This window comes from Rhagoletis pomonella, unplaced genomic scaffold (assembly GCF_013731165.1).
Source record: "Rhagoletis pomonella isolate Grant_MI unplaced genomic scaffold, Rhpom_1.0 Rhpom_scaffold_00001, whole genome shotgun sequence".
In the NCBI taxonomy this organism is placed as follows: domain Eukaryota; kingdom Metazoa; phylum Arthropoda; class Insecta; order Diptera; family Tephritidae; genus Rhagoletis; species Rhagoletis pomonella.
Genome location: NW_023458555.1, coordinates 6,875,801 through 6,896,217, shown reverse-complemented (window position 1 = coordinate 6,896,217; position 20,417 = coordinate 6,875,801). Strand labels below are relative to the sequence as shown.

The window sequence follows — 20,417 nt, the reverse complement described above, 5'->3', positions numbered from 1 at the left end:
TTTGGAGTACTCCTTGGTCCTTAGGGAGTACTCTTTACACGCATGCATGGAGTAGTCGCGATTTTTGCAGGGATATATCAGCACACTTTTTAAATATTTCCGACTTTCAGAAACAAAAAAATCACTTAACTCGTTTTTCCGAACGGACGATTCTAATGTTATTTGTTGCTTCGGTAAAATTCTTCCGAATTCAAGGTATGTACAAGGACAAGAAATTGTCTGTTCATTTCAACGAAATGAATATCTGGTCAGAAAATTTACCCCATCGAAATGCAGAAGTTAGTAGAAAGAACTTCCCAGCGGGGTAGATATCAGCAATGAAAAACGACCAATACAAACACAAACGACAAACACACATACACAAAACATATTGCCTATGTACATATTCACGTATGTATGTGGCTAGGTTAATGGCTGCAGTTAAAGTGTCGGTCGCCCGGTCGGCTCGTTGTCTCGCAGTGGAGGCGTCTCAATGCACCGTTTTAATGTGGTTTATTGACTTCTCGAGTTCGCTTTTCCTCCTCAGCGTACTCTGCTGTCCTCTGGCAGCGCTATCTTCTTGGGCCAGGCTGTCTGCGGATATCGGTGCTTAAGAAATGCTGCCGCCGACAACGTTTTGTTAAGTGAAACTTTGATGGTACTTAAGTATATCTACCTCCATACTAGGCATGTAAGTAAACATGCAGACTAGCACACTGACTAAGAGTAAATATAACAAGTAAGAAAGTCTAAGTTCGGGCGGAGCCGAACATTAAATACCCGGCGCAAGTATTAAATATATGTTTTCCACCTTTCCGAAAGCTACCGCTACATGATAAGCCGGGGTGTATACATTTTAAGTAAATTAGCGTCCTTAAATTTCGAAATATTGCAGTTTCAAGCATATCTGAAATTTACCGTTATATGAAAAGCGGCCTCAATTCTAGTCCGATTTCAACAATTTTCAACGGTTTGCTTTTATGTGGCAAGCACAATAACCATACCGAGCTTGGTACAAATTGCTAGAACGGTTAGCGAGATACATATACGTGATCATAAGTGGGCGGTGCTACGCCCATTTTCCAAAATTTTGTCATAAACGTATTTCTTGGTAAAGAATTGTTGCAATCATCAATTTTGAATAAATTAGCTTCAATATTTACTGATTTATCGAAGATTTTGTATTTCTCGAAATTACCGTTATATGGGATGTGGGCGTGGTTATTGTCCGATTTTAGAAATTTTCGGCCAGTTGGTATGCTGTATCAGGACCAACAACTGTGCCAAGTTTGGAAGAAATTGGTGTAGCAGTTACCAAGATATACACATGTAACCATAAGTGGGCGTGGCTACGCCCATTTGCCAAAATTTTGTAATATTCTTATTTTTCGTCTAAAACTCATTGCAAATATCAATTTTGAGTGAATTATCTTCAGTAGTTACTAAAATATCGCAGTTTTCGTTTTTCTGAAAATTACCGTTATATGGGAGGTAGGCGTGGTTATTGTCCGATTTTTAAAACTTTCAGCCATTTAGTAAGCTGTACTAAGGCCAACAACTGTGCTAAGTTTGGAAGAAATTGGTGCAGCGGTTACCAAGATATACACATGTAACCATAAGTGGGCGTGGCTACGCCCATTTTCCAAAAATTTATAATATTCATGTTTTCCGTCTGAAACTCATTGTAAGTATCAATTTTGAGTGAATTAGCTTCAGTAGTTACTAAAATATCGCAGTTTTCGTATTTCTTAAAATTACCGTTATATGGGAGGTAGGCGTGGTTATTATCCGATTTCGCCCATTTTCAATACCATCTGTCCCACGCCCAAAAGAAGTTCACGTACCAAGTTTCGTTAAGATATCTCAATTTTTACTCGAGTTATCGTGTGCACAGACGGACGGACGGACGGACGGACGGACGGACGGACAGACAGTCACCGCTTAATCGATTTCTCTTTTCATTCTGATCATTTATGTATACATTTGTCTATATCTATCTCGATTCGTTTTGCCTGTTACAAACAACCGTTATGTGAACAAAGTTATAATACCCTTGTGCACAAGTGCGCTCGGGTATAAAAAGTGCAAGAAAAGGCAAAGCGCGCTATTTAACGATATTCGTTGCTTTAAAGTAATAAATATGTTTATCAATATTAGTTTAGTTATTACTTATGTTTAGGGCGCGCCAAAGGAGAAATTGGTTATCCTACACGTAGAGTCAGTCGGTTGTTCAACATCAACTCAATTAAACTACATAATCGTAGTTGTGCTTCTTTCATCGCGCTTGCCTGACTAATTTGAATAATTGCTGATCATGGTTTATTAATAATTAATAAGTAGTTACTGCCGGCAAAGCGCGCCAAGTGAAATTTTGCAGAAGAAATGAGCAAAATGATATTTGAATATCAATACTTAAGTAATACCTTTTACTTAGACTATAAATTAAGCAAAGTCGATATTTAAAAGGATTGAAAGGCATTATCTACCATAAAAAAATGCCAAAGAAGCATAGCTTAAAATGCAAAATAAGCGCTTTCTTTCCACGAATTCCATTAATTATCCAGCTTAATCGCCTACAAGCGCCAAAGAGTTGCAAAAACATTCATCACAATGATCTTAATGATATTTTACTAAAAAAACGACAACACTCGATATTAGTGAGCGATTGTGTGCTTTAGCTACTACCAAAACCGCTGCACGGCTTGCCTTTTACAGCGAATTCTGTTATCCAAAATTGATGTCAATAAATCGATTTAAAATCAATGGTGAAATTTTATTGATGTGGGAAAATGGCTTGTTAAAAGCAAGCAAATAGAGTTTAGTAGGAAGGAAAGTTCTGTTCATTATTTGATTTGCTGTGAAATTTGCATATTTACTAAGAGTGGCACACATTTTTACGTACATATGCATACGTATGTATGTATGCGCCTATATTGATTTTTGAGTTATATACATACATACCTATTTAAGATAACTTGCATTCAAGTAGTTTATATATTTATGTAAATTCTCAACATTTACATTCCCTGACTAAAGAATTTCGAAACAAAATTAAATGAAAAAAATAATCAGAGCTGTGAAAGAATATTAAGTTCGAAGAATATTGCAGAAGTTGCAGAGATGAGGAGAGGAAGGACGAGTCGAGAACTTTTTCTGCAGTTGACCAGCTTTGGCCAGTAGCTCATCAGGCTTTTTAGGTAGGCACGTTTTTAGCTCTTTTATGGAATTATCCTAAGTAGGAATAAAACGCTTCATAAGAACTTCAATGGATCTGCAAGGTCTAAGTGAGTTGGTTATTTGAACTGAGTGCCACACCAACCTAACCTAAGTTCGAAGAAATAAATACTTAATTCCTGTACGAATCGAAGAGTACAATAATTCTCCTTTGGTAATCTCTAAAAAATAAGCAAAATTGCGTGGTATCCAAATGTTTACGTCACATTTTGAAATTTATCGTTTTCGCGTTTGAATCTGGTATTGAAAATAAGTAAATTGATCAGTACTCAGATCTAATACAAATTCATATTTATTAACCAAGCTGTCAAAAACTACAACAATAGGCGGAAAAATGTATTCATTACTAATACATACTCACAAGTTTCTGTCAAATCATGCGAGTGAGAGGAATAGGTAATCACATGTATTGATGAGCGTAACAGACGATGGCAATTTTTTGCCTGTGGTCCTAATAAAAATGACTACATCGATCTTCTAACGAAAAACACCACATTCTGTCAGATGTGTCGTTCTTCATCAATTCTTTGGTACTGTTCTTGCTGGATTCTCATGGGCTTTATAAATTACATATGTACATATGTACTTATATATATTGGATTTTTCAAAAGTCCGCATACGTTTGGAAAATACTTACGTATATGAATAATTTCTGATATTAGCAAAAGTTCCACAATATTGAGGAGACGGTGAGAAACTAGAGTGAAATCGTTAAATATTTAGCCCAGCAATTTTCAAAAGATAACTTGCATACTTTACATATGTCAATTCTGTCAGTAACAAGAATAAAAAAATTAAAATTTCAAAAATGTTCAATTTAAAAAATATTTTTGACTACATCTGTATGCATGTATGTACATAAGAGTGGTCCTTAAAATTAAATGAACGTTTTTTTTTAGTCTCACCCCCTAAATCGGTAATACTACGGTCAGAGATGTCACATATAAATTTTAGTCCCGATTGGGGACGGTTATGGCGTGTCGCAAAGGGTCAAAGGCCAGATGTCTCTATGGACTAAAAATTTTAAAAACATTTTTTTCATTTAATACCCAAAATCGATACTACTTAAGTCGAAGATATCTCATATAAATTTTGGTTGGTCATTGGGTAATCAGAACTTTGACCCCTGTGCGAAACGCCTTAACCGACCCCAATCGGGGCCAAAATTTTATATGTGATATCTTCGACTATATTAACATCGGCGTAGGGGTTTAGGCTTAGGAAATCTGATGTAAAGATTTGCTTACTACATTTACGGACCACCCTAATATACATACATACACTTCGTTACAAAAGGTTGCATTTACAAAGTACAGAGAAATGCGAAGAATGAAGTCCCTTGGTGCGAAAATGGTAGTAGAAAAGTACGCAAAGTAGGCAGTTAGTAGTGAAATTCCTTCTGTAAATTCTAATGTATTTGCACCAAATTTGGCATCTTTAACGAAATATTGAATGAAATATTAAGATATCTACGTGAATTACGTAATTTACATAAGTGCTATTTAGCGGTATAAAAACTGCAAAAGGGCTCAAAATTAAAATAAAATTACTATGACTTTTATGTAATTTGTCGAATTTAGAAACAATTTATGTTTCCATCAGTTAAATGTGCTTTATATGCATATATGTACAAATAAACATATTGTACGAAAACGTATGCATATTTCTATTTCGCACATAAACTACACTTTTTCAAGTAAATTTGCAAAGAAGCAACACGCTGCCACTGCTAAGTGTGGGTGTTGCCTACTTAATTTAGAAATCCCTCGGGTTACTTAACTCCGAGCCAGTTTTCAATACGCGCAACTCAACTCTTTAATTTTTATATTTAACTCTGAATGTTCCGCAAGTGGGCCTAAGCAAATTTTCATAAGAAATGCAACAAATTCCGCCATATTTCATCTATGTACCTATTCCACACTTACCGTTTTCTTTCCAACTCCATTTGTGTTGTTGCTGCTCCCATTGTGGCCATTTGTCGCGGACGTTGTTGATGTCTGCTGTGACGTTGACATTTTGCCGCCATTCAACTCTTTGCCCTCCATGTCGTCATGAAACTCAAGTTGAGCTGCCGCTGCTGCTTCTTCGTTTTCTGCTTGCAACTGTTCCGCTTGCAGTTGCTGATCGTGATGCTGTTGTTGTTGCTGTTGCTGTTGCTGTTGCTGCAGCTGCTGCTGCTGCGTCTGTGGCACGTTTTGGCTCGTGTTGGCGATCGTCGTCGTACGCTCACATTCTGTAGGCATTTCAAGTGCAGCTGAAAATAGTTTTTCAGCGCGTTGTGTGTTTTTCAGGAATTTTTGCGATGTATTTTTAAGTCTGATTTTTATTTATTTTTATTTTTTTTTGGTTTTTCTGCTTTTTTTTTCGTTTAGTTGTGTTGTTTGTTTTCTTGCATGTGCAGCATCATAAAAATCACGTCGCGTGCCACAAAGCACAAACAAGTTGATCGTTTCGATTCGGGCGTTGGTTTGATTTGCTTAGATAAACAGAGTTTTCTCGTTTCTTTCGGTGTGTAATTTAAAGTTGATCAAAATCTATTTGTTTATGTTACTTTTTACATTTACTGTAAACTATATTTTCTTCTTCCTCTTTGGCACGTGCTTCTGCGGGAATTGTATGTGTTGTCTCTAATTTTTATTTTTTTATTGCTTTTCCCGTTCCGGGGTGTCAAGTTTTTGATTATAAATTAGCGGTGTAGCAGCCTACGCGCGAGTACGTCTATGTTTTGAACTGTTTTCGTTTTATGCACGTTTCGTTGTTTATACAGCTGCCAGTTGTTTTGTTGTTGTTGTTGCTGTTAATTTAGTATTGTTTATGCCGCATTTAGCTTCGAATTTCAATAACTGTGGATGATAAGAAGAAACCGGTAATGAAAAACTTTTCGTTTAATTTCGTGAAAAAATTTGAGTATTTATGTCTTAAACAAAGCTATTAATTAAAAAATTTGATTCACTTGTCAGTTTCATTACAAACGTGGATATTTATGCAACCAAAATCGTCTGAAGACGGAAATTACTTAATACATACATACATATGTATGTACAGCCATAAAAAGGTTCGTTGATTAGTGTAGGCGCACGTCACAAATATCCACCAAAAAGTGGCCGGAAATAAATGACACGATTACAATCAAAAATGCGTGTCAAATTTCAAATAAAATGGCTTTTTAATACCCATCATACATATATCAGAAGATCAACTTGCATACATATATATATACTCATATACATATATGTATGTAAATACATATGTACGTCCAAGTATCGGTTGCATTTGAAACCTTTAGTAACCGTTATTCATTTCGGCTCTTCGAACAATTACAACAATATAAGTACCACCAGTATTTTAGCACTTGGACACTTTAATGACTTAATTACCACCAACAAAGAGGCAATTAAGTAGAATTGAAAAAGATAATTCTCATGTTTGGTCATAAATGCCACCTCATTTCATGAATGATAATATCAGTACAACCCAAGATTTGGAAAATACAAAAGGCCTTTAATGAGATTTTTTTTTAATTTAACAGAAGAAAAAGAAAAACAGTCAGCTACGGACAGTTTCCCGATCATAACTTCACGAAAGCTGAAGGTTTAGGGAGGGTTTGCAATGCCTGCTTGGAGTTGGGAGTAAGTTTTTTGGATTCTCTTCTGTTTACACTATCGACTTGGAGTAAAGTTTTACGCTGAGGCTGAAAAAACTCTCAAATCCAAGCTCAAATTGTAAGGCCTCCTACATTTGCCTAACACGGTATTTATTTTTTAAATAAAACGGCATTTTATTCAAGTCATAACCATAAACTTAATTTCTCCTAAACTTTTCATTAATTTCAATTTAAGTAATTTTTCCAAAATTTATTTTCCCTAAAAATGGGGGTGTCGGAAAATATGGATTTTTTTAGAGAAATAATTTTTTCCAAAAAACCCCTTTTTTAAGTAGTGTATTTTTTTTTTGTAGATACTACTTAAACAAAAATGTATTTTTTGTTCATAATGTTTTTTTTTTATTGTAAAAAGCCCTTTTCACCTAAAATGTGAAGTCTTAAAGAACGGCTCTTCTCCATAAAAGTTTTTCGCCTAAAATTATACATATTTTAAAATTCTTATTATTAGAATAATTTTTCATGAAATAATAATTTTTACCGGAACAATTTTTAGTTTGGTTAAACAAATTTTTCCCAAAAACAATTTTTTCCAAAACTATGTTTTTTTCGTTAATTTATTCTGAAAAATTCAAACTAGAAAAATTTAAATATTTTTTTTTTTTTTTTTAATTTTGAAAAAGATCTTTTTTTTTAATTTTTATGATAAAAATACTTAGCTAAATGATAAAAAATAGGGCATCCTAGTAGTAGTATATATTCTTCACTTTTTCAATAAAAAATACTTTCCTCCATTTTAGAGTGGTCTCGGACACCCTGTATATAAAACTACTAAAAACATACACAATTTATTTTTAGTGGAGTAACTACTCTATCGTCAGCTCCTACTTTGATATGGTACGTAAATAGCTGTAACAGATTGGTTCTACCAATTTTAGTTAAATAATTTTGATCACACTTTTGTATCATCAACAAAAAACCAAACCGGAAAGAGTTCTTCGGACTTGGTGAGAGGCGATTGGTGAATCTTTTTGGTTCTGACCTAAAACCTAAAGAGTTCATTGAAATGTGAATATAAAAAATAGGTGATTCCTAGCTGCGTTCAAAATGTATCTAAAACGGTGTGTTTGTGCCAAATGGACATTGGAATTAATTAAAAAAAGTGTTGGAAAAGGGACAATTACTTTTACATCACTGGATGTTTACAAAGTAAGAGAGTTACTAGCTGTGAACTGGTTTACTTTGAAGGTCAACTACTTAGTTGGTCTTCTACCTTCTTCTGCTTGCTAAAAAATGTATGGCATTTTTTTTATTTTTTTTTTTTGGTTGATCGCACTTTAGATCTAGGTGTGCGATATGATAAGTAAAAGTAAACAGGCAATGTTTAATTTAATTAATACGGTGTGTAAATTTGCGTTCATTTGGTTGCCTAACTTAATAAATATGCGCAAATTTAAACCAAAAATTTGAAAGAGACGTACCTATTTGCAAAGAAAAAATATATTTTTTATCGGATTGAATTTTATTTTCTCATTTAAACCAATAGTATTTTAGCACCTACATAATATCACATTTTTAAAATGTTTAGTTAATGCACTTTTGTAGATACAAACATACTTAGGTGTTGACGAAGGCAATTTCAAAATGTTTCTTATTAATTTGAACTTCATTTAACGAAAGTTAAAATCCTTCTTCGCGATCACTTTAGAGAACCACCGACGATCAGCCGTTAAAAGGTTTTACAAGACATAAACAACAAACAATTTTTAGAAAGGAAATTACGCGCACGATCTGCATTGATCTGCGCAATTAACAGAGTGCAAAAAGGTTATTTACCACAAATTTTCACGCTCATAATTCCACAAGTACTCTGTGGCAAATGTACATACATTTGTACTTTCATAGCGATAAATCTAAGCCAAAAAGTATGGTAGAATAGTAGATCCGTGTGTTTGGCGACCGGCGAGACAAATGCCACAATGCACTTCAATTGCCTGTATCTACTTTACACATTTTATTTCTCAATATAAGCTACTCAGCGCCATTATGTACATTGCCTGCCTGAATTCAATGAAACTTTAAAGCATTAAAATACCTACAATGACAACAACAAAAAAAAACATAAGCGCTTGCACGCCGCCAACACGGACAATGATGAATTGTTTGCGAAGAAGAAAAAAAAAAGTGTAATAATTGCATTTGCTGCAATAAATGCGTGTGTGTGGTCAAGATTATTAGCTAATGCTTTGTTATTGTTGGTGAACGCTCTGAGAAGCTGCTGCAGAGTGAGTGCAACAGGCATTTATAGCGCCCCCATACCACACTTCCCCCACACTCCGCTGCCATCATCTTTGCTGCTCTGCTGCAGCTTGCAGGGGCTATGCAGGTCAAACTTATTAAGAAAATGCGCTGGCATTGCTCGTCTCTGATCCGCTGATGCGACGGAGAGCTGTGGCTTGCAATGTGACCAGGTCGCCTGCTGCCATTACCACCCCATCACGCACGCATCATAAAAAAAAAAACAATTAATGCCAACAACAGCTGTCATCATTTTCAAGCGTTGACCACCGGCAGTCAATTGCTACTTACATACATCAAAGAAAAAAAGCGATGATGAATAAAATTTATTAAAAAAAAAAAAAAAAAATCAGTCCGCTTCATCACCATCACTCACATCGCTGGCTGGCTTCCCTCTTCAGTTGTAATACAGCGAAAAGTGCATTTGCAAGTAGTAGACTTTCGCACAGCTATCTTTTACAAGACGCTGCAAGTGGTCGATGCATATACTAATTTGAGTTTGTAAATGAGTTTCCCTGTAGGGAAATTAAGACTGCAAACCTTTTAAGTACTACTTAATTCAATAAAAACCCGCTAGACGACTTCTCAGTATGTTGTTTAGATGAAATCGCCGAGTCGAAGTTGAGCCATTTTAAAACGAATGAAAGTGGATTACCTACGACAATAATTTCCAAAACAGTTCGTGGCCGAGGCTGAGACAATCTTCGGTCACAACACCAAAGAAGTTGTAGCTGGCCATTATGATGGGGTTTGAAAGCAAAAGTTAATCAAGAGATGCTCAAAATTCGCTGCTCTCCACGATTTATGAGACTAGAAGTAAACAAAAAAATTAAAATCAAAAGTGCGATATTTATCGAAATACCGCAAACTAACTAACTACAAGTAGGTTAATTTTATCAGCTGTTAATTTTTTATTACAGGGTATGTGCCATGTTTCTTCACAACACCATTTTGTCACTCCACATACCAGATAGTTTGTTGACTTGGAAATATTTGTAAGTGGTCCCCTATTATTATAACAAAGTATATATATTCTTTTGTTACTTGTTTGTTGTCATTGCTTGCTTGTTAAAAATGAATTTATGTTATTTCATCTTAATTAACTAATAATTGTTTGTTTCAACGCTCATATGTGTGATTGTATCTGTGGTAAAAGTTTCATCCAACAAAGTATCAATTTGTGTACTTGCTTTCACGCTTCTGCTAGTTTCTTCTTTGTTTTCTCTTGCTATGCACATATTTACGTATATACGTATGTAGGTATGTGCCATCCTTCTTCAAGTACTTATGCCCGCTTTGTACCGAGTAGTGTTACATGGAATTTGAGCCTTTGAAATGAGCCGCCCATTTAAAGCAATTGATGCGACAGGGTTAATTGATTCAATGAGAAGATGACCGCCCATATGAAGGGAGCTGGGCGGCTGGGTGATGAGTATTCTTAGAAAAATTTTTGCAATCTTTTGAAAAGAAATCGCTACGTCTATTTAGTGTTCCGAGTAAAGAATAAACCATAAATAGCCAGGTTCCAAAGTAGTAAAAATGTTTGATAAAAAAATACCCTGCTTTGGGTCAGTCTGCCAGCATTCTTTAGATGTTCTGTGTCCAGGAAAGGCTTGTAAGTCATTGTGAAAGATGCCCCATTTTTTCTGCGTGCCATTCCATGCCTACTATACATAAAAAAATGCTGAGTGAAATTAACAAAATAAAAATCTGTTGGAAAATATTTTCTGACAAAAGTTTTCAACAATACCTCATTCATTTGATATCCATATTGTGATGTTTTAGATAAATTGTGGAGAATCAAAAATAAGTGGCAACCTTACACTATTATCGTAAGAGATAACATTTTGTATATAGGGAAAGCATTGTTTAAGAACCCGCTCTTGGTACCCATAAATAGTAAAATTTTACCTTTTTTCTAAACAAAAAATTAAATGAATATGCGGTTCAAAATATGTGGCAACCCTATTAAAATGATTTTGAATTAGGGATCTTTAAGAGACCTTCCACTTGATACCCAAATTATGATGTTTTAATTGATTTGTAACTAAAAAATTCGATTGCTTTATAAAAAAGAGAACCATATTGAAATATGAGAATTTTTACTCTCTAAAAAATAATTTATGCAAGCTCACATACGCGGTTTTGCATTATCTTCATACGCGGTTTTGTACTTTAAACGACGATGTATATATAACGAAATTGAATTTCATTAAAACAAAATGTGTGTTAGTTAAGCCTAATTTTAACGGTTTATGTTATTTTATTTTAAATGGAAAATAAAAAAAAAACTTAATTTTTAAAAACTCTATTCCTTTTTGAAGGTTACAGTTTTTTTTTGTCTAAAATACAGTTTTGCCGGAAACTTACAATACAAAAAAAAAATAAAAAATCTGGCAACACTGCATGCGACAGAAACATACATCCATAGATGTTCAACGGTTTCTTGTCATGAACTAATTTATTTAGCTAGGCATAGTGAGCAAGACGAAATTACTTTTTATCTGTAGTTGTTCTGGAAAGCCTCTACAGTATACCTTGTTTTAAATTAAATTTTAGGGCTATCTGGACCTAGTGCGCTGCGCTTTCTTATAATAATTTTTGGTATAATGTCGGTTAGAAACGAAATCGGGTTCCGAAAAGGTGATACTCAGTTTTCCAATCAGCCTAAACAGCCTAACAGCCTGGCGGGGCACTAAACCGAAAGGTACCGTTATCTCTATCCAGCTACTAGACGGCAATTCTAGGCCTGAATTTGCGCCAATTTGGAAGATAAGGCATAAAACCAACATTGGGCAAGCAAGATAAATTGTTTGTTTGTATTTTTTTTTGTTTTAGTCGGTACTTATACTCCGAAAGAAAGAAAAAAAAAAAAATTTTTTTAAATAATAATTCCTAACCAGGAAACTTGAATTGCATGCATTAAAATCGAGTTTCTCTTGCTACCGCATAGGCGTACTTTTAGGTAGTAGATATTTAGTAACAAAAACTTTTTGATATTTTTTTTTCTTACATCTCGCCTTTTTGAGTTTAATAGCGCCTTAATTTTGAGATTTTACAAATTCTTTAAAAGTCACAACAAAAGCGCGAAGACAAAGAAAAGAATTAAATTTTACGACAGCTTAACATTTCTCTGTACTTTTGTGGCCACTGGCAACTGTGATGTAAATTTAAGTTTTTAGTACAAAAAAGTATTTTGTAAAATGTCAAAATTTATGCAAATTACCCAATTAACCCCTTGCCTAATTTGAATGTGGATAACTCTGACAGCTGAAACGCGGGCTTTGGAAAAAAAAAAATACTATAAATAAAAAAGCAGAAGAGCACGACAGCACAGAGAGCAATAAAAGTAAATAACAATGGCTGCTGACAACAAAAGAATTTAAAAAGTGAAGAAAAGAAAAAAAGTGTAAGGCGAAATTTTAAGAATGTATGAAATGTACTTTTATGAGTTGTATAATATGTATTATATACTTAAACAAAAAAATAAAATTAAAATAAAACTGTAAGAGGAATGAAAGCCGATAAAAAAATCAAAAAGGTACCATTGGCCAATAAGAATTGAAATTAACGAACGATCAGCGCATTACTTATTTACAAAAAAAAAAAAATACCCTTAATTATACTATCGTAACAGAGCTAATTATTGAAGTGTTCCGAAGAGTAGCGAACTTAACTTACAGCTGTTGAGCGAAAAAACCACAACACGCGTTTAAAACAATAAATAAATGATAAAAATCATATAAAGTCTTTGAAAAAAAATAATTGTTTAGGCATGTTAAAAATCATGAATAAAAAGAATGTCTAGCCACTAAAAAGAAACCTAAAAAAAATACGAGACCTTCACGCCAAATTGTAACTGTTGCAGGTGATTAAGTCAAAACATAGCGGTGAAATTAAAAAATGACCCGTCAAGCAAATGATCGCAAAGGAAAACAAAAACGAAAGCTGCAATGCAATACCTTACAAAAGTGTACATAAAAAGTAACTAAAGAAAAAAAAGAAGCAATAGCAACATAAAAGTAGCTCTTTTGACCTCCACATTAAATCACTTCAGAAATCAAGTCGTTTTGGTTTGCACCACTTTCAAGTCATTGACAGTTTAATAGACACTCAAACTGACAATACGTTGTTGGCCAATTTAAATGCCAGTGTCGTTAATTTTTATTTCAACTTTGTGCTTTTTTGTTTTTCAAAAAAAAAAAAATAAAAAATAAACTTTTATGCTATACAATACTTATGTAAATTATGTTTACAATTTTTGCCTGCTTGGATAGCTTAAGCTGTTTGTTTGTTGTTATCGTTTTTTTTTTTGGATTCATTGTAACTGGAAAAGCACATCAGCTGTGCTGTCAAAAAGGTTGACAATACGCCGGTGACAGGCATTAAAAAATGTCATAAAAAACTAGAATGTCATAAAAATTTCCATATTTTATTTACATACATACATACATATATACCTACATACATTTTGATTAACTTCATTTTTATAGCTTTTATGCCTAAGGAATTTATGTATGTGCATACTGTATTTTAATAGAAAGTGAGTTCATTAGCCATAAAAAGTATGAAAAGAACTGAAAGCTGGCGCAGATGTCTACTAAGTAATAGTAATATAGTAAAGTTTAAACAGGCAGTAATCAGCGATATCTAAGTACAATGCATACGTACATATTTAATAACTGAGGCCAATGATCGCTAACTGGGAAAATTGTATTCAAACGGTATTCCAAAAAAAAAAAATTCAATTGTGGACCTTGGTATCACAATGGATCCTAAGCTTAATTTTAATCTTCACATTAATGTGACAGTCAACAAGGCTAAAGGTGTACTTGCATTTGAGAAACGATGGTCAAAAGAATTTAGTGACCCGTATATCACTAAAACCCTGTTTACAACATTAGTTAGGCCGATTCTGGAATACGGCTCGGTGGTTTGGAATCCAAGGTATCAAATTTACTCAGACAAGATAGAATCAATTCAAAAACAATTCCTACTTTTTGCTTTAAGAAATTTCCGATGGGATTCTCAATATAGTCTTCCACCTTATACGAGTCGCTTAAAACTTATTAACCTTCCTACACTTGCCAGTCGCAGGGAAATGCTTGGTATAATTTTTATGGTTAAATTACTGACAGGCTCAATTTCAAGTCCGTCTCTTCTGGCTGATGTAAGCTTTAATGTTCCCTCACGCGTATCAAGACACTTTTATCCCATATTTCTGAAAGCTTGTAAAACCAATTTTGAATTGCACGACCCACTCCGTTGCTTATGCCAGGATTTTAACTCTCATTCCAGCACGTTTGATATATCAGATCCGCTTTTCAGCATTAAGAAAGCGATACTCTCCTCTCTCAATAAGTGAATTATTGACATAAATACATAAAACCAGCTGATGAATTTAGTTCTGTAGCTGAACAGTTTTAGATCTCGACACTTAACAAACTCCTGCCTATCGTGACTCGGCACAAAAATTTAAAATATTGGTTCCGTACGTCATGCGGACTGCGCCCCTCGTGCGGATGGGCGGGAATGGAGGGTAAAAACCTTTGGGATATTATTATTATTATTGTTATGAGTTTCATTGCAGTACGAAAAGGTGCTTGTCAGCTGTCGACACCAGGGCTCAGTTAGCCTTGTGTCTCCCTAAAAATTTAACCAATTCAAAGGAATCCTGCTAAGTATGTGAATAAGTGCTTCCGAAGCAATGCACAACACGTCAAATGTTGCCTTTTTTTGTCCGAAATCAAAGAGGGCTTCAAAATCATACTATTTCACACACAAAACTCTTACGAATAGCGTAACTTTAGTAACTTAACCCATTCACGACCAAACAATTTTATTAACCCTGTTTGAAAAGTTCATTCAATTTGGGTTCTCTTGTTCTTTCTCACAAACAAACTTTAAATAAATGACCTTTTTCCAACATTAGTTCCATAGCAAATCAGCTTTACCCGCTTAAGGCAAAAAAGCGCATTTTAACTACATAACAAAAAATTAATTTGCTCATTGTCGAAATTTTACTTTCGCACAGAAAAGTGCTGGATGCATTCTACAGAAATCAGATTACCTAATTTGGAGTTATTTTTTCATCGAGCAGTGGCAAAAGTGAGCTCGATGCAGTGCATTTGTGCAGGCTCTAACCATTTCTTCAACTCGCAAGAACAGGAAATGCTGTGCACCGATTCCTCTAATACAAACTCCTATGCCTTTCTCGGGCATTCACCCCCTTCTTCACTGTGTTCCGGTACTGAATAGAGATTGGATATATGCACTGCCAAAGAGATTGTTAGGATTTTCGGCATTCTTAGACGCAAGGATCTTGGATGACTTCAATGAAAGCTAGTTTCGACGTTCTGGAATACGCTGCAGTAATCTGCACGCCTATAGGCTTCTCTCAAATATAGTTTATTAAAGAATACGTGAGATCCTATTCCACTGACTCAATTTGAAGCCATCTGTCCAGATGGTGAGCTTGTCATTGCTTAGAACGATAATAGGATTGCAGTCACTTCTGTCGGAAAAGTGGATTTCGAAGCAGCAGTCAAAGTGTACTTTCGTGATCTGATCAGCGCAACTTCTGTGCTCCATATCGACCCCTGCCAGCTGTTCGCAATCTGTCAGACGCCCTGAGTGGCAACGCTCTTAGCCGAATCAATTTTTGAGGTTTTCATAATTTTCTATTATTTCTCTTCTATTTTCTAGTATTTCTCCAAATTAAAGCAATTAATATCATAATGAGATAGTGAAATTTTAATTAAACTGTTTGTTTTGAATTTTCTTATGATTATTGCGTTGAATAAAGCCTTTAAAAAAATATTAAGCAAGCGTTTTGAATGCGATAAAAAATTGAATGCAATACAATACAATTTTCAGATAAAATAAACATAGCAATCAAATCGTTACAACAAGAGAGGTCATTGTTCAATGGCCCGGTATCATACAATATTTAAATAAATAATTTATACTCCACACGCCTAATGGTTAACAAGCATATGGTATAAATTCATAAAACCGCTTTCATTTGCATTGCCCGACGATGCTCTACACGCATCGTTGCATTCGCGCATGCTCAGCCTGCTATTTAACTGCGAACGCTTACAAAGATAATTTGATTAACAAAAAAACACACACACAGGTAGTCTAAGCACATAATTTGAATAAAAGGCAGAGCTTGAAATCCTCGTCGAGCAGGCGAAGAAAGAGTATCTACATACATATCTATGACGCACTAACGAGGCAATGCACTCCGCCTAACTAGCCGCTGCAATGGGGCGCTATGCAACGCATTTCAGATGCCCAGATAGGCGGCAAAAATTCGCCAAGCTATGCGGAGATACGCACGCTGAGTGCAGCTCTACTAAATAGTTATCTACTATCTACATAGAAGCACTGACCGGTGCGGCGGTTAAAATTAACTATAATAGCCAGCCGAAGCTAGCGCAAATGCACAAAAGACCAAAAAAAGATAGAAGCGCAGAGCTACAATGCGAGCGCAAACAATTATGATAGCGTTGTCGCGCAATAACTATCATTGCAACGATAGCGCTGCAGCTGCAATTATGATAACCACGCTAATAAAGCGCGCGCCACGCAGCAGAGTATGGACAGGGGCGGCAGCTGCGTATTGACGCATACATATATGTGTGTGTGTGCGCGCGCGCGTCTAACAAGCAGCCATTTGTGGCAAGCGCTAAAGTAGCTTGCAGCAGGTAGTAAGCAGCAAACTGCAGCTAAAATGCGCGCGTGTGTATGCGCGCATGCGTTCGTGAGTCGCCGCCGCCGCCAATCTGCCAACACTGCTATCGTTTGTTGACTGCGCTTGCGCACGACACTATTATCATTTAACTGTGAGCGCCATTGCTACCACTTTGCGCTTTTATTACGCCATGTAGTTGTCGTTGTTAATTTTGATCATTTTTTATCTCAACCTCAGCGGAACAATGCTTTTATTGTCATCGTTGCGTGTTTTTCGCGTTCATAATTGTCGCTGTTGATTTAAGTGTTGCCACTCATACCCAAGTTTTTTTTTTTTATTGTTGTATGTGATTTTTTTGCTGTCATACTAGGCTTGTGGTGCTACAATAGTAACAACAATAGCAACAACATGAAAATTGCATTTTGTTTGCTTCTGTTTCTGCTTGCTTTTCTTTGTACGCTTCTCATTTCAAACAAAAAAAAAAACAGTGATACAAAATCGTTGGCCTTTCTAATTAACATTGCTGTGAGACTGTTGTGCTTGCTACTGGACCATGGCGGCTATACAGCGTTTGGAGGCAAAAAAAAGGGGGAAAAAAACACTGATAAATTAGGGTTAGTTTTACAAGGTTACAGTGGATTCTAATTGAGTTGGAACGTTACCAAACATTTCTCTGTGTGGAAAGGAATTTCGCCCCAGAAAATTCTTAGTTGTTTGCAAGTACTAGTAGTGGCGCACCAAAGGTTTTCATGAGCTCCCTGGTATACCAGGCAGTTCCCACTATGTTTTATTTTATAATTAGCTCCAGTGCAACTAATGACACCTTTAAATCAAGGGTGCTGAACAAATTACGACAACATCGTCCTCGGAGTAGCAAAAAAAAAGTACTTCGACGCAAAACAATTTTTGTGGTACTAAACCGACAATCGAACCCAGGTCCCACGTAGTGGTGGTACACACCTCTAATCACTCAGCCACAGCCATTATATTCATGGCGCTTGAATGCCTACACACACTGTCCTTCGAACATGTATGTATAGGAAACCGTGGTTTTGACCGTGGTTTTCAGCATACTAAAGCAGAATACGTGACGTGACACTGTCGAAAATCGATTTACCTTGAGATCGACGTGATTCTACAACGTCTGTTTCTATTTAGAATTACCTTTATAGAAGATATCTTACTTTAGCGGAAAGAGCTAGACTTAAACTTCTAACTACCGGAAAGTTAAGACTTTCCAATTATCTTTTCGGCGTAAATTGGGCTAGGATTGACTTTCTGTTGATGACAGTAAGGTGGTCTAGAGTACACCATTCATTAATCTTACCGAGTATTCTCTGTGCCTTAGACATACATATGTATGTACCTAATTGTGTGATTTTCTTAAATCTAGTGCAGGAAAAAAGGCCAGCAAATGCTAAGAAGGCATCGAAGTTTTACATTTCCCTTACCAATTCACTGACAAACAAAACTCGTTGGTTTCATGTTTTCCTTTTCGATCCTTGTTACGGGCTCTCAGAGAACCGATTCACAGGATTTTCCAGCTGCCAACAAAATTCTTAAATACTTTTCGACAGTGAGTTCCAAGTTGGTTTTAGACTGATTGGTCTGAAGCCTTTTGCTAAGCGCACACTCAACCTTTCCCAGTTTGTGAATGAAGAATAGCCGAATTGACAGAGCAAGCGATAGTGGTCATTTTTTGCTGTTTAGTACTTATTGAGAACTAACCCTGTTTTAGCTGAATCACTACAGCAACGCGTCCGACTTCACAATTACTTTTTGTTGATCCGACCCAATGGGCCATACGAGTGGAAAGAGGACTTCCGCTTACTTTCGATCTCATAACAGTATGGATTGACAGTTGGCCGATGATTCCAATATTGAGGCTTTTCTATACGAAGAGCCGTTATACCTGAGGTAATTCCGCCCTATGTCCCGGAAGGCGACTCCATGGATCTGCCTATACATAAAGTATGTTTGGCTTTGTTGATAGAAAATCTGATGTCGTATAAGAAGTCAGTAGTAGAAGTGTACTTTAACTGCAATTATTTAACAAATAAACTAAACAAGCATTGATACTGCTTTAGCGCTAACTATCCTGTCAATCTAAATTTCGTATTTTTCAAAGCCTCTTAGCTTCATACATATTTCCAACACCTGTGCCTAAAGAACTACATAACCTGTTTTTGTAAATAAATAAATGCGTATACATATGTATGTACATACTCGTAGTAAATAATTGTTTCTAATATCAATTAGCAAAGCATAAGAGTGGGCCGATCGCTTGCCAAGTGGGCGTCCATTAGACTGGCTACTGCTTATAATTGTATGCAAATGACAATCACCTGCAGAATTATACAATTTTTTAAACAATATGCAAGAATAAGAAGCGAATAAATTAAGATGCCATTGGCAATTGCTATGTAATTAATTAATTTACAAGATTTTATCGTTACAAAATGGAAACGGATTCTAAGCAAGGTTTAGCTTTAAGTCGAAAATCTAGAATGTAGTAATTGTATGCAGATGAGATGAAGTAATGAGCGAGCCTGTAAGTAGTGGCAAAAAAAAGGCTTAGAATAAATTCCGAAATTTATTTAACGCCATTAAGTTTAAACATAGTAGTATCGAAACTTTATCATGCACTTCAATTTAAATTAAGTAGATGGCATCCAAAAGTGTTTTTTTTTACTATTTTATGTATTTGGAAGTCAACTGATACTGCCAAAAGTAAATCATCTTTTGGTTATTGAGTTGGAATTTCTGTCATCGCATGTCCCAGAACTAAGGATAAGAAATCAAGGAGTGCATCCCACGACTTTTCTCACTCGAAGGTGTCAAATTGGAATTGCTGAAGAAGGACGGAGACATTAACCTCAAACCGTCATTTTTCTTTCCTCAATATATTCAACAGATTATAGGCAATAGCTTATGTATATGTATTTACCTTAGGATGCCCATTGAAATTTTTATTTATTTTTTTTTTAATTTCAAGAGCCTAATCAGTAATTTTCTTCCTTTTTATGAGAAATATCAATAAATCTACCAAACCATACCCTCTGCCCTAAATAACAGGTCGCGGCCTGTAAATGATTTTTGAAAAATCTTTAAAAATAGGCAATAATATTTCTCATAAAAAGGAAGCAAATTAGGGAGTAGGGTCTTGAAATTAAAAAAAAAATATCGATGCTCACCCTAATGTACATATATATGTACATATGTATGTAAATATGAATTTTGTATAATTTTTTTCACTACATCATAAAAGAAGAAGGGAGTCTTAATTGCCAGAATTGATTCGTTTCCTTTTCAGCGTTCGCTTTTAAAGTTATTACTTATATATGTACATATGTCTTTCGTTGCTACCATACTTTAAATTACAATGTAATTTTAATTACTTATTACTTATAATCCACCTGCAGACTTTGCATACAGGTGATCAATAAGAGATTGTTCAATTTAAAAACTTAAAGACAAGTGGCGTTATGAAAACATGATAACTAAATGCAAATGAGACAAAGGTGTTGAGTACAAGTGAATGAATAAAAATATCAGCACCTATGAAGAATTACCACAATATACAGTGCATAAGAAAATTGTCGGGAA

The 20,417-nt window shown here is 35.2% G+C and overlaps 1 protein-coding gene across 4 annotated transcripts in view; it reads right to left on the bottom strand.

The window, feature by feature from the left end:
• LOC118737392 overlaps window positions 1-20,417 on the bottom strand; it is a 207,215-nt gene that overhangs the window by 39,591 nt on the left and 147,207 nt on the right. For all 4 annotated transcript variants that reach the window (XM_036467855.1, XM_036467864.1, XM_036467872.1 and 1 more), the window contains one exon: window positions 5,139-6,056. In XM_036467855.1, the coding sequence (XP_036323748.1) occupies window positions 5,139-5,456 (318 nt within the window). In that variant the 5' untranslated portion in view covers window positions 5,457-6,056. The remainder of the gene's footprint in view (window positions 1-5,138; window positions 6,057-20,417) is intronic.